Source organism: Nicotiana tomentosiformis, unplaced genomic scaffold (assembly GCF_000390325.3).
Source record: "Nicotiana tomentosiformis unplaced genomic scaffold, ASM39032v3 Un00003, whole genome shotgun sequence".
Classification (NCBI taxonomy): Eukaryota; Viridiplantae; Streptophyta; class Magnoliopsida; order Solanales; family Solanaceae; genus Nicotiana; species Nicotiana tomentosiformis.
Genome location: NW_027174562.1, coordinates 202,728 through 216,436, shown reverse-complemented (window position 1 = coordinate 216,436; position 13,709 = coordinate 202,728). Strand labels below are relative to the sequence as shown.

The 13,709-nt window shown below is 39.5% G+C and overlaps 1 protein-coding gene across 1 annotated transcript; it reads left to right on the top strand.

Moving 5' to 3' along the window:
• Positions 1 to 9,433: 9,433 nt before the first annotated feature.
• LOC138903795 (uncharacterized) lies at positions 9,434 to 9,883 on the top strand. Its single transcript, XM_070192362.1, has one exon. It carries the CDS (start codon positions 9,434 to 9,436, stop codon positions 9,881 to 9,883), a length of 450 nt encoding a protein of 149 aa, XP_070048463.1.
• The last annotated feature ends 3,826 nt before the right edge of the window (positions 9,884 to 13,709 follow it).

Below are 13,709 nucleotides of genomic sequence, written 5' to 3'. Positions count from 1 at the left end.
TGTGCTTTAGTTGTTGCAAATTGTAGTGCTTAGAGAGGTTTTGTGCCCTACCTTAGCCAAAAACCTACATTACAATCCTTTAAGTCCTACTTGATTTTGAACCAAGTGTGTCTACATTAGTGGAAAAATACATGAAGGGCAAGCTTATGGCACTACTTTTGTGCATTTGAATATCTTTGTAAGAGAGAGTTAATTCTTTCCATTTGATATCCCATTTGTGCTAAAATTGTAATTTATAAGTTGGGATTCTCTCTTAAATGTGAGGGCACATGAAATTTTGGGTTGTGAACTTAATCCAATCTCCAATTGGGAGGAATGAACAAAAGAAAATTGTTGTGATAATGAGGCAAATTTTGAAGCTTTAGTGTCATGACTTGGTTGATACTTTAATTAATGTAGTGTTGATGTCACGACCCGGAATTTCCCACCGACGGGACCGTGATGGCGCCTAACATTTAACTTTCTCGGCAAGCCAACGTTAGAGAATTATTAAACCAATTCCTTATTTCTATTCAGTAATTAACAATACTTAACTAAGATGAAATATAATAAGTGCGAAATATCATAAAAACGGTATTAACTACTACCACCCTAATCTGGAGTCATAATTCACGAGCATTCTAGAATTTACTACAAGTAATAGTCTGAAAGAAATACAACTGTCTGAATGAAAGAAACAGTAGAACAGAAAAGATAGACGGGGACAGCGGACAAATCTACCTTAAGTCTCCGGACAGTGGACCAATAGTAAAATCTCGATCAACCTGAGCCGGTATCAAAATCTACACAGAAAGTGCAGAGTATAGTATCAGTACAACCGACCCCATGTACTGTTAAGTGTCGAGCCTAACCTCAACGAAGTAGTGACGAGGCTAAGGCAAGGCACCTACAAATCAACCTGTACAATTTAACAGTGTATATACACATAACAGAAATGAAGAACTAAACAGGAAATGTCGGGAGAGGAACATACTGAGGGGAATACAAGATAAAAAACTACAACAGAATGATCACCGGAGCAGACAATATGCCATGAATCAACAGGAATAGTGAATACAGTAAGGAAAAATGCACGACATCACCCTTCGTGCTTTTACTCTCAATCTCACCACAAAATTAATAGAAACGGCACGACATCACCCTTCGTGCATTAACTCTCATATCATGGCACGGCATCACCTTTCGTGCATTAACACTCACAATATGGCACGGCATCACCCTTCGTGTATTAATACTCACAATATGGCACGACATCACCCTTCATGCATTAACACTCACAATATGGCACGAAATTACCCTTCGTGCATTAACACTCACAATATGGCACGGCATCACCCTTCGTGCATTAACACTCTCCCTTACCATAATGCAATTCATAAATAACAACAGGGAAATAGAATAACAAGTACAAACCTTACTTCAACATTTGGTTCCATAACATCAATCTCAACTTAGAAATAAAAATGCAATTATCACCAGAAAATCCGTAAACATGATAATGACGATCAATTTAACAACACTAGTATAACACATAGCAATTAGGCATAGGAATGAGACAATATAAGAAAAAACTGAGAAACATGGAAAAACAGGTAAATTGGCGGCGCATAAGTACTCGTCACCTCACATATACGCCGCTTACATCAATTTCACTTAGCGAGTAATCTAAGGTTCCTAATTCCCTCAAGTCAGGGTTAGACACAACACTTACCTTGCTCTGAAGGCCACTTAATTCTCGATCACAGCTTTTCCTTTGGAATTCACCTCCAAACCACTCTTATCTATTCAAAATGACTCAATAATATCAAATATTGCTTAAGAAATCAATTATATTACATAAATTAAATTTTCCCAAATTTTCCTCCAAGAAGTCGAAAAATCGACCCCGGGCCCGCTTGGTCAAAACCCGAGGTTCGGACCAAAATCTTTTTACCCATTCACCCCCGAGCCCGAATATGTAATTAGTTTTGGAATCCGACCTCAAATTGAGGTCTAAATCCTCAAATTTCAAAATTTCTAAGTTCTACCCAAAAATCCTAATTTCACTATAAAAAATCTAGAATCTAGGTTGAAATCTTGTTATAAGATGTAAAAGATTGAAAGAAAAGAGTTAGGAATCACTTACCTATGATTTGGGAAAGATTTGGTCTTTGGAAAATCGCCTCTTAAGGTTTAGGGTTTTGAAAATATGAAAAATGGTTGGAAAATCCCGTCTAAGTCCCTTTTACTCAGCTGCAGGTATCGCAATTGCGACCTAAGCTTCGAAAATGCGAAGGAAGACTCGCAATTGCAATTCCCTTCACAGTCCCGCTGCCTTCGCAAATGTGAGGAAAGTGTCTCATTTGCGACCACTATATCTTCGCAAATGCGACTAAATGATCGCATTTGCGATCACTGCCCTTCCCCGACTCCCTTCGCAAATGCGAACGAAAACTCGCAAATGCGAAAACTATTGGCCCAGCTTCTCTTTGCATTTGCGATGAGAAGATCGCAAATGCAAACCTCTCAGAGGTCGAAATTGCGATGCCTGATCTAGTAAATGCGAGATCAAAGGCCTGCAATAATATCAGATGCCCAGCAGTGTTTTCCAAGCCAAATCTCACTCCGTAGCCTATCCGAAACTCACCCAAGCCCTCGGGGCTCCAAACCAAACATGCACACAAGTCTAAAAACATCATACGAACTTACTCGCACGATCAAATCGCCAAAATAACACCTAGAACTATGAATTTAGTACCAAATCAAATGAAATTCTCAAGAACCCTTTAAAATTTCTATTTACTCAACTGGACATCCGAATCACGTCAAATCAACTCCGTTTCTCACCAAATTTCACAGACAAGTCTTAAATATCATAATGAACTTGTACCGGGCTCCAGAACAAAAATACGGATCTGATACTAACAATTTCAAATATCAATCAATTCTTAAAAACAAATAATTTCCAGACTTTTTATTTTCATCAAAAATTCATAACTCAAGCTAGTGACCTCCGAATTCAATTTCGGGCATACGCCCAGGTCCCATTATTTAATACGGACCTACCGGGACCATCAAAACATGGATCCGGGCATGTTTACCAAAAATATTGATCGAAGTCAACTAAAATCAACTTTTAAGGTAAAAATTCTTATTTTTATTAGTTTTCAACATAAAAGCTTTCCGAAAACTTGCCCGGACTGTGCACGCAAATCGAGGAGGGTAAAAATGATATTTTTAAGGCTTAAGAGCACAGATTCGAGTTCTAAAACATAAGCTGGCCTTTTGGGTCATCACAGTTGACAATTCATATGATTTGGGTTAATTGTTGGTACCAACCGAAGTCACTAGATTGTGTTTAATGTGAACCCTTTTGACTTGAAATGATGTTTGGTATGCCATTGGGTTTAATTGTTGATTTTACTGAAGAATGATTCTTAGTTGTTGTATTACTTGAGGACAAGCAATAGTTTAAGTTTGGGGGTTTGATAAGTTGGTATTTTACCAATTTATCTTGTCTTGATACTTAGGCTTTGGTATTATTTTGTAGAGAAACTAAGTCATTTATTGAGGTTTATTAGCATATTTCAGGTATCAAGTGATTTAGAGAAGATATGGAAGAAAACAAGTCAAAGGGTGTTAAAAAAGGAAAAAAAGGACTACTGCCAGTGATTACTCTATGCGATCGCGGAAGGTTATAGGCGATCGCAGAAGTCCAGGATGGCAAAGCATTGTGAATGCGGTTGAACCTGTGTGAACGCAAATAAGAAAGACTGGTCAGTGGCTGGTCAACTGTGATGTGCGATCACGGAAGGTTATGTGCGATCGCATAAGTCCAGGATGGCGAAGCAGTGCAAACGCGGTTGACAATACGTGATCGCGAAGAAGGAAAAGGGTCAGCCTGGTTAAACGTTATACGCAAATGCAATGTACTATACGCGATCGCAACGCTTTATTGAAGTTGTGAAACGTGATCGCGTTAATCTCTATGCGATCGCATAGCACGTTTTCTGGGCAGTTCAGGGCAGAAATGGAATTTCACGTTTTGATCCCCAGACTATTTAATACACGACCTAGCTCATTTGTAAAATATCTTTGGCATATCCTTGGCAGTCTTTGGACATCTTTTGGCATTTTTTGGAGCTAGGGATCTTGCACACACACTTGGGTCTTGAAGATTTGGAGCTTTTGGTTGATAATTTCTTACCCATTTATATTCAATTATTCATTTCCTTTCTTTGTATTGAATATCTAAGTGTGTAGTATTTTTTCCAGCATTTAAATTTTTTTTATGGGAATATTCATAATTAAAGTGTGGATTAAATACCTTGTTGTGCTTATGTATTGAACAATTTTTGCTTATTATGAAGTGAGTTATTGTTTCTTTAATTATTCTTGTTATTAAATGTTTCCAAAGGGATTAGCTAACCCTAGGACTCGCCCATTCACTTCGAATTAATTTTGGGAAAAATAATTCGGGGTTGAGAAAGATTAATTGACAAGAACTTAAGGCGTTAACCCTCGTTTTATAGAGTCTACCTAGGGATAGGAATGAACCACTTGTAGCCATATTTGGGTGTGCTTAATCTCTTAATTATTTTAGGGATAATTCAATTAGGAAGTCTTATTAGTCTCAGAGAGAAGCTAATATAGAATTATTACCCGAGGCTAATTAATAATAAACTCGTTCTTATTTATAAAATCGTGAAATATATTGGATCGTTACTTGAGTGTAAATCCCATAGCATCCATGCTTGTCATCATTGATCATTTTACTTGCTTTCTAGGTTAGTTTATATTTTTGCAATTAGTTATAAATATTTTCTCAACCATTTCTAAGTATTTGGCTTAGCATAATAAGTGATAATTATCTTACACGCCTAATCGCCTACATATTGTTCTCTGTGGGATTCGACCCCGACTCATAGTTGGGTAAATTATATTGCATGCGACCGTATCCATTTATTGTTTAGTAGTGGATTTGGACGTTATCACCTCGCCATAATCGTTCCTCATTTTTTAGCATTTTAGGGCCATAAAATAATAATTCCGCTCGATTCCCAAATTTTCGTGTGCTATAGACCACACCATCTGCATGGGTCCGGGGGACACGACCCAGATTACCTAAAATTTTGTCGGCCCATCAAGAACGACCTAAGGAGCAATAGTCATCGCTTCTCCATGACCCTTCCATATTTTTGGCGTTTTAGTGCCATAAAATTGGAATTCCGCCCGATACCCAGATTTTGGTGTGTTATATCCCGTGCCATCTGCGTGGGTCCGGGATACCGGACGTGAATCACCTAAACTTTTTCCAGGCCCATCAAAAATGACATAAGGAGCAATCGTCATCACCTCGCCATGGTCGTTCCTCGTTTATGAGCGTTTTAGGGCCATAAAACTAGAATTCTACTTGATTTCCAGATTTTCGTATGTTATAACCCATGTCATCTACATGGGTCCGGGCGACCAAACCAGAACCGCCTTAAATTTTGTCGACCCATCAAAAATGACCTAAGGAACAATAGTCATCACCTCGCCAAGATAGTTCCTCGTTATTTTGCGTTTTAGGGCCATAAAACTAGAATTCTACCCAATTCGCATATGTTCGTGTGATATAGCCCACGTCATCTGCATGGGTCCGGGCAACTGGACCATAATCGCTTAAAACTGTAATTTCGCCTGATTCCTAGATTTTCGTGTGTTATAGCCCACGTCATTTGCATGGGTCTGGGCGGCCGGACCTGAATCGCCTAAAATTTTGTCGGGCCAACAAAAACGACCTAAGAAAATAATAGTAATCGCCTCGCCATGACCGTTTCTCATTTTTGGCATTTTTGGGCCCTAAAACTGTAATTCCGCCCGATTCCCAGATTTTTGTGTGCTATAGCCCACACCATCTGCTTGGGTCCGAGCGATCGGACCCGAATCACCTAAAATATTATCGGCCCATCAAAAATGACCTAAGGAACAATAATAATCGTCTCGCCATGACCGTTCCTTTTTTTTTTGTGTGTTTTAGGGCATAAAACTTGAATTCCATCTGATTCCTAGATTTTTGTGTGCTATGACCCGCGTCATCTGCATGGGTCCGGGAAACCGGACCCGAATCGCCTAAAATTTGGTCGGCCCATCAAAAATAACCTAAGGAACAATAGTCATCGCCTCGCCATAAGTAATCCTCATTTTTTAGTATTTTAGGGCCATAAAACTGGAATTCTGCCCGATTCCCAAATTTTTGTGTGCTATAGACCGCGCCATCTACATGGGTCCGGGCGACCGGACCCGGATCGCCTAAAATTTTGTCGGCCCATCAAGAATGACCTAAGGAGCAATAGTCATCGCCTCGCATGACCTTTCCTCGTTTTTGGCGATTTAGTGCCATAAAACTGGAATTACGCCCGATATCTAGTTTTTTGTGTGCTATAACCCGCGCCATCTGCATGGATCCGGGCAACCAGACTCGAATCACCTAAAAATTATCCTTGCCCATCAACAATGACATAAGGAACAATAATCATCACCTAGCCATGACCGTTCCTCATTTTTGAGCGTTTTAGGACCATAAAACTGGAATTCTACTTGATTTTCAGATTTGCGTGCGCTATAACCCATGTCATCTACATAGGTCGGGGCGACCGGACCCGAACTGCCTTAAATTTTGCCGACCCATAAAAAATAACCTAGTAACAATAGTCATCGCCTCGCCATGACAGTTCCTCGTGGCGTTTTAGAGCAATAAAACTAGAATTCTGCCAAATTCACATATTTTCGTGTGATATAGCCCACGCCATCTGCATGGGTCCGGGCGACTGAACCATAATCGTTTAAAACTATAATTCCACCTGATTCCTAGATTTTCGTGTGCAATAGCCCATGCCATCTACATGGGTCCGGGCGACCGGACCTGAATCGCCTAAAATTTTATCAAGACTACAAAAATGACCTAAGAAAACAATAGTAATTGCCTCGCCATGACCGTTTCTCATTTTTGGCATTTTTGGGCCCTAAAACTGAAATTTCGCCTGATTCCCAGATTTGTGTATGCGAGCCCACGCCATCTGCTTGGGTTCGGGTGACCAGACCCGAATATCCTAAAATATTGTCGGCCCGTCAAAAATGACCAAAGGAACAATAGTAATCGTCTCGCCATGACCGTTCCTCATGTTTTTGTGTTTTAGGGCATAAAACTTGAATTCCATCTGATTCCTAGATTTTCGTGTGTTATCACCCGCGTCATCTGCATGGGTCCGGGCAACCGGACCCGAATCGCCTAAAATTTTGTTGACCCATCAAAAATAACCTAAGAAACAATAGTCATCGCCTCGCCATAACCAAACCTCATTTTTTAGCATTTTAAGGCCATAAAACTAGAATTCCGCCCGATTCTCATATTTTCGTGTGCTATAGACCATGCCATCTATATGTGTCCGGGCGACCGGACCCGGATCGCCTAAATTTTTGCCGGCCCATCAAGAACGTCCTAAGGAGAAATAGTCATCGCCTACCATGACATTTCCTTATGTTTTGGCGTTTTAGTGCTATAAAACTGGAATTCCGCCCGATGCCCAGATTTTCATGTGCTATAACTCGCGCCATCTACATGGATCCAGATCCGAATTGCCTAAACCTTCTCCCAGCCCATCAAAAATGACATAAGTAACAATAATCATTGCCTTGCCATGACCATTTCTCGTTTTTGAGCGATTTAGGACCATAAAACTAGAATTCTACTTGATTTTCAGATTTTCGTGTGCTATAACCCATGTCATCTACATGGGTCAGGTCGATCGGACCCGAACTGCCTTAAATTTTGTCGGCCCATCAAAAATGACCTAAGGAACAATAACCACCACCTCGCCATGATTGTTCCTCATTTTTTGGCATTTTAGGGCCATAAAACTAGAATTTTGCCCAATTTGCAGATTTTCATGTGATATAGCCCACGCCATCTGTATGGGTATGGTCGACTGTACCATAATCGCTTAAAACTAGAATTCCACCAGATTCCTAGATTTTCTTGTGCTATATAGCCCATGCCATCTGCATGGGTCCGGGAAACTAGACCGGAATCGCCTAAAATTTTGTCGGGCCAACAAAAATGATGTAAGGAAATAATAGATTGCCTCGCCATGACCGTTCCTTATTTTTTAGCGTTTTTGGGCCCAAAAACTGGAACTCTGCCTGATTCCCAGATTTTTGTGTATTATAGCCCACACCATCTCCATGGGTCCGGGCGATCGGACCCGAATCACTTAAAAATATTTCGGCCCATCAAAAATGACCTAAGAAACATTAGTTATAACCTTGCTATGACCATTCCTCGTTCTTTGGCATTTTAGGGCCGTAAAACTAGAATTTTGCCTGATTCCCAGATTTACGTGTGCTATAGCCCATGCCATCTGCATGGGTCTGGGCGACCGGACCCGTATCGCCTAAAATATTGTCAGCCCATCAAAAACAACCTAAGGATCAATAGTCATCATCTCACCATTACCATTTCTCATTTTTTGGTATTTTAGGGCCATAAAACCGGAAATTCGTCCTACTCCCAGATTTTCATGTGTTATAGCTCACGCATCTGCATGGGTCCGGGTGACAGGACCCGGATCGCCTAAAACTTTTCCGGACGATCAAAAACCACCTAGAGAACAATAGTCATCACCTCGCCATGATCGTTCCTCATTTTTTAGTATTTTAGGGCCATAAAACTGGAATTCCACTTGATTCTCAAATTTTTGTGTGTTATAGCCCGCTCCATCTGCATGGGTCTGGGCGACCGGACCCGTATCACCTAAAAAAATGTTGGCCCATCAAAAATGACCTAAAGAACAATAGTTATCACAATGTTTTGAATTGGGGAGTGGTAGTTTGCAGTCTAATTTCTTTTCTTCAAAAGGAATAGTGCATCAAACTACTTGTTTAGCTTCTCCACAACAAAATGGGGTTGTGGAGAGGAAACACAAGCATCTTTTAGAGACATCTCGAACCCTACTTTTCCAGTCACACCTGCCTATTTCTTATTGAGGGGATTGTGTTCTAACTGCTACATACCTGATAAATAGATTTCCTTCCAAGGTTCTTTCTTACAAAATACCCTGTGAGATCCTTTTCAAATCCAAACCTAGTTACTCTAATTTGAGGTGTTTTGGCTATCTATGTTTTGTTTCCACTCTCTCAAATCACATAACAAAGTTCCAACCAAGGGCTATACCTTGTGTTTTCTTGGGTTATCTGCATGGAAAGAAGGGGTACAAAGTTCTCAACCTTAGGACTCTAAAGCCTTTTATTTCTAGGGACGTTGTCTTTCATGAAGAATTCTTCCCTTTTTCCTCCATCAGATCCAAGGAGTTAGTTAACTCCTTTTTACCTACTGCACTAATGTCTAGTTCTCCTAGCTTCTCCCCTGATTTACCTCAACCTGCAACTGAACATTCAGACCTGCCTTATGTAGATGCACTTGTGCCATGTTTTTCTGATTTTTCCACCTTCCAGTCCTACACCATCTCCTTCTTATGTCACTCACTCCCCTATTCCTACTTCCTCATCTTCATCTAGTGAACCTATTTTGGATAATCTTTTTATAAAATCCTCAAGGCCACATAATCCCCCTGCCTACCTCAAGGACTACATTTGCAATATTATTCAATTAACTGATGTAAGTGGTTCTTGTTTCCTTTCACTTGTCACACCTTCTAGTTTTTCTTTCAATGACCTGTCTACATCCAACCAACATCTCCTCAATTCCTTTTTCACTATCCAGGAACCAACTAGCTATACCCAAGCAACCCATCACCCAGGTTGGCAGGAAGCAATGGAAAGGGAGATAGAGGCACTTGAGCTCAATCACACCTGGGAGGTCATGGAGCTACCCCCAGTTAGAAAGGCATTACCCTGCAAGTGAATGTATAAAGTGAAGCATAACTCTAATGATAGTGTGGAAAGGCTCAAAGTTAGGCTTGTAGTTAGAGGGGATATTCAAAAGGAAGGGATATACTTCAATGAAACATTTTTTCACTGGTGAAAATGACTACCATCAGATGTATTCTAGCTACATCAGCTAAGAAAGGTTGGGAAATTTTTCAGTTGGATGTGAATAATGCATTTCTGCATGGGGATTTAAATGAAGAGGTGTACGTGAAATTTTCAATTGGGTTCACACCTCCCTCTCCTACACGTGTTTGCAAGTTAAGGAAATCACTTTATGGGCTTCGTCAAGCATCCCAACAGTGGTATGCTAAACTAACAGCAGCCCTTAATTTTAAAGGTTTTTTCCATTTTCTAAATAATTATTCCCTATTTTTTAAAAGGTCTGACTTCTCTATCTCTATAGTAGCCGTCTATGTCGATGACATACTCTTGACAGGAATAATTTATAGGAGATAAATGCTTTGAAATTATTTCTACATCAGGAATTCAGAATAAAGGATTTAGGGAACTTACATTATTTTCTTGTAATAGAAGTACTGCGTGAACCTGAGGGACTAATTTTGACTTAGCAAAAATTCACCCTTGATTTGTTGTTGGAATTTGATTGCCTTCACAAACCATATGTCTCTTGCCCACTTGATCCCACCATCAAATGGTTAGCTAAATCTGGTGATCCCATCAAAGAGTCGACCTTGTATCGATATTTATTGGGAAAGTTGAACTATTTAACTCATACAAGGCCAGACCTTTCCTTCACTGTGCAACATCTAAGCCAATATATACAGGATCCACGGGTTCCTCACATGCAAGAAGCCCTTCGTGTTCTTCGATATTTATCAAAGGATCCTGGTTATGGCTTGTTTATGTCTTCTTCTCCTTCATATCAGTTGTTGGCTCTCTATGACTCCGATTGGGGAACGTGCCCAAAATCGCATAAATCTATCAGTGGTTTCTACATATCGCTTGGATCTTCTCCTATTTCCTGGAAATCCAAGAAAAAAACCTCAATTCCTCTCAGCTCTGCAGAAGCTGAGTATCGCTCCATGCGGCGTGTAGTCGCCGATCTCACCGGTTAGTCAGACTCTTTGATGATTTGTCTATTCCTATATCTCTTCCAGTACCTCTTCACTCTGATAGCCAAGCTGCGATTCACATAGCTAAAACCCTCATCTTTCACGAAAGAACGAAGCATGTGGAGCTTGATTGTCATTTTATTGATCAGCAGTTCATAGCGATTTTGATTTCTCTCTCATTTGTTCGCTCCTCTTCTCAACTCGCCGATTTGTTCACAAAATCTCTTACTGGCCCATTTCATCACCAATTGTTGGGAAAGTTGGTAGTACTTTCATCCCTCTCCAACTTGACAAGGGGTGTTGGTGATGAAAATGGCAACAATGGAGGTTCTCAAATTAATCTCGAAGGTTCTAAGGAAGGAAAGAGGTTAGGTTAGATTTGGACCAAAGTATGTCTGAAGGATGTTATGTCTGAACCATATAACATATGGGTTGGAAAGTTTTGGGCTCCATCTATTTCATTTCATTTTGGGCTTTTCGTCTTGGGCCTACGAGAAGGCTGTGGAAAGAAGATTCAGAATTTAGGTTGTAATTATTATTTTTTGCTTATTTGTATTTATCTTCTAATTTGTTATAGCTTAGCTAATAGTTTAGGTACACGTAGCATAAGCCGTTACTTTTACATTAAGTGATGTGGTGGAAGGTAACTCTAGTTTTCCAACCTATTTCACTAAGATGAAAGGATTGTGGGATGAGCTAGATGCACTCAATACATTTTTTGCTTGTGTGTGTGAGTGCGATTATGAAGCTACGGCAAAGAGTATGAAGGCTCATCAAGATGAAAGACTTTTGCAACTCCTTATGGGTTTGAATGAAACCTTTATAGGAGTTAGGAGCAACATATTGTTGTCCTCTCCTTTACCTTTCATTGGGCAGGCATGCTCTTTGTTCATACAGGATGAAAAATAAAGAGAAGTTCATGTTGTACCTGCTTACCCAGGAGAGTCGGGTTCCTTCATGGTTGTTAACCAAGCAGGTGGAAAGAAGTATGGTCATTTGTGCTTATTTTAAGAAGCCAGTACATAGCATTGATAAGTGCTATAAAATCCATGGATTCCTTGCAGACTTCAAATTCACAAATCCAAAGAAATTTCAGGGACCAATTCAGGTAAACAATGTTCTAACCTCAAATGAAGAAGGAGAACAGGGAACTGGAATCTTAGAAGGAAAATTACTTACCCAGAAGAATGTAACTCACCTACTTCAGCTTCTTCAACAGTTGCAGATGGGACAGCAGGGAGCCAGTACTTCTGATGGTGCTGCAAATGCCAACTGTGCTGGTATACCCAAATTCTTTAAATCGCCTGCATGTTTTTTTTTCAAATCAATAGTCATTCATAGATGCTGGATAGTGGTGCTTCAGAACATATGTCTTATAACAAGAAATTCTTTTCTAATCTCAAACTTTTAATCAAGCCTGGAATAGTCAATCTTCCTAATTCTTAGAAAGTATTAGTTATTCATTATGGATCAGTATCTCGTTTCTCTAATATGGTATTACACAATGTGTTGTATATACCTTCCTTTAAGTACAATCTACTGTCTGTGCACAAATTGTATAAGCAGCTTGGTAACCCACTCTTTTTTACTTCTACTTCTTGTTTTCTGCAGGGCCCTTCACTGAAAAGCCCTCTGAAGATTGGTAGGGAGAGAAGTGGACTTTGCATTCTTCAATCAAGGCCAACATCAGCCATTCCCAAGTTTTTGTTACATTCCAATAGTAGTTTTGTATCTAGAAAGAAATTAAATGAAAGACAATTTGTTCTAGTTTTACATTCTTGTTTTAATTCTTCAGATCCCTATGAAAAAGAAAAGTGGTGGCACTATAGACTAGGCCACATTCCTTTGAGTAATATGAGAAATATATCTACTATTCCTGTTTCTTCTTATTCAAAAGTTTATGTGCCTTGTGCTGTTTGTCCTGTGGCTAGATAGTCTAAATTCATTTTTCCCACTAATTCTATTTCCACAAAGAAAGTTTTTGAGCTAATTCACATAGACACATGGGGGGGGGGGCTATATCAACCAAACTTATGATGGTTACAAATACTTTCTTATAATTGTTGATGACTACAGTATAGAAACATGGACTTATCTACTAAGTACAAAATCAAATGCATTTCTAGTCCTCAATAGGTTAAGATAATAAGATCAGACAATGTTTTGAATTAGGGAGTGGTAGTTTGCAAGTCTAATTTCTTTTCTTCACAAGAAATAGTGCATTAGACTACTTGTGTAGCTTCTCCACAATAGAATGGGGTTGTGGAGAGAAAACACAAGCATCTTTTAGAGACATCTCGAGCCCTGCTTTTCCAGTCACATCTGCCTATTGCTTATTGGAGAGATTGTGTTCTAACTGCTACATAACTGATAAATAGATTTCCTTCCAAGGTTCTTTCTTACAAAATACCCTATGAGATCCTTTTCAAATCCAAACCTAGTTACTCTAATTTGAGGTATTTTGGCTATCTATGTTTTGTTTCCACACTATCAAATCACAGAACAAAGTTTCAACTAAGGGATATACCTTGTGTTTTCTTAGGTTATCTACATGGAAAGAAGGGGTACAAAGTTCTCAACCTTAGGACTCTAAAGCCTTTTGTTTCTAGAGATGTTGTCTTTCATGAAGAATTCTTCCCTTTTTCCTCCATCAAATTCAAGGAGTCAGTTGACTCTTTTTTACATACTGCACTTATGTCTAGTTCTCCTAGTTTCTCCCCTGATTTA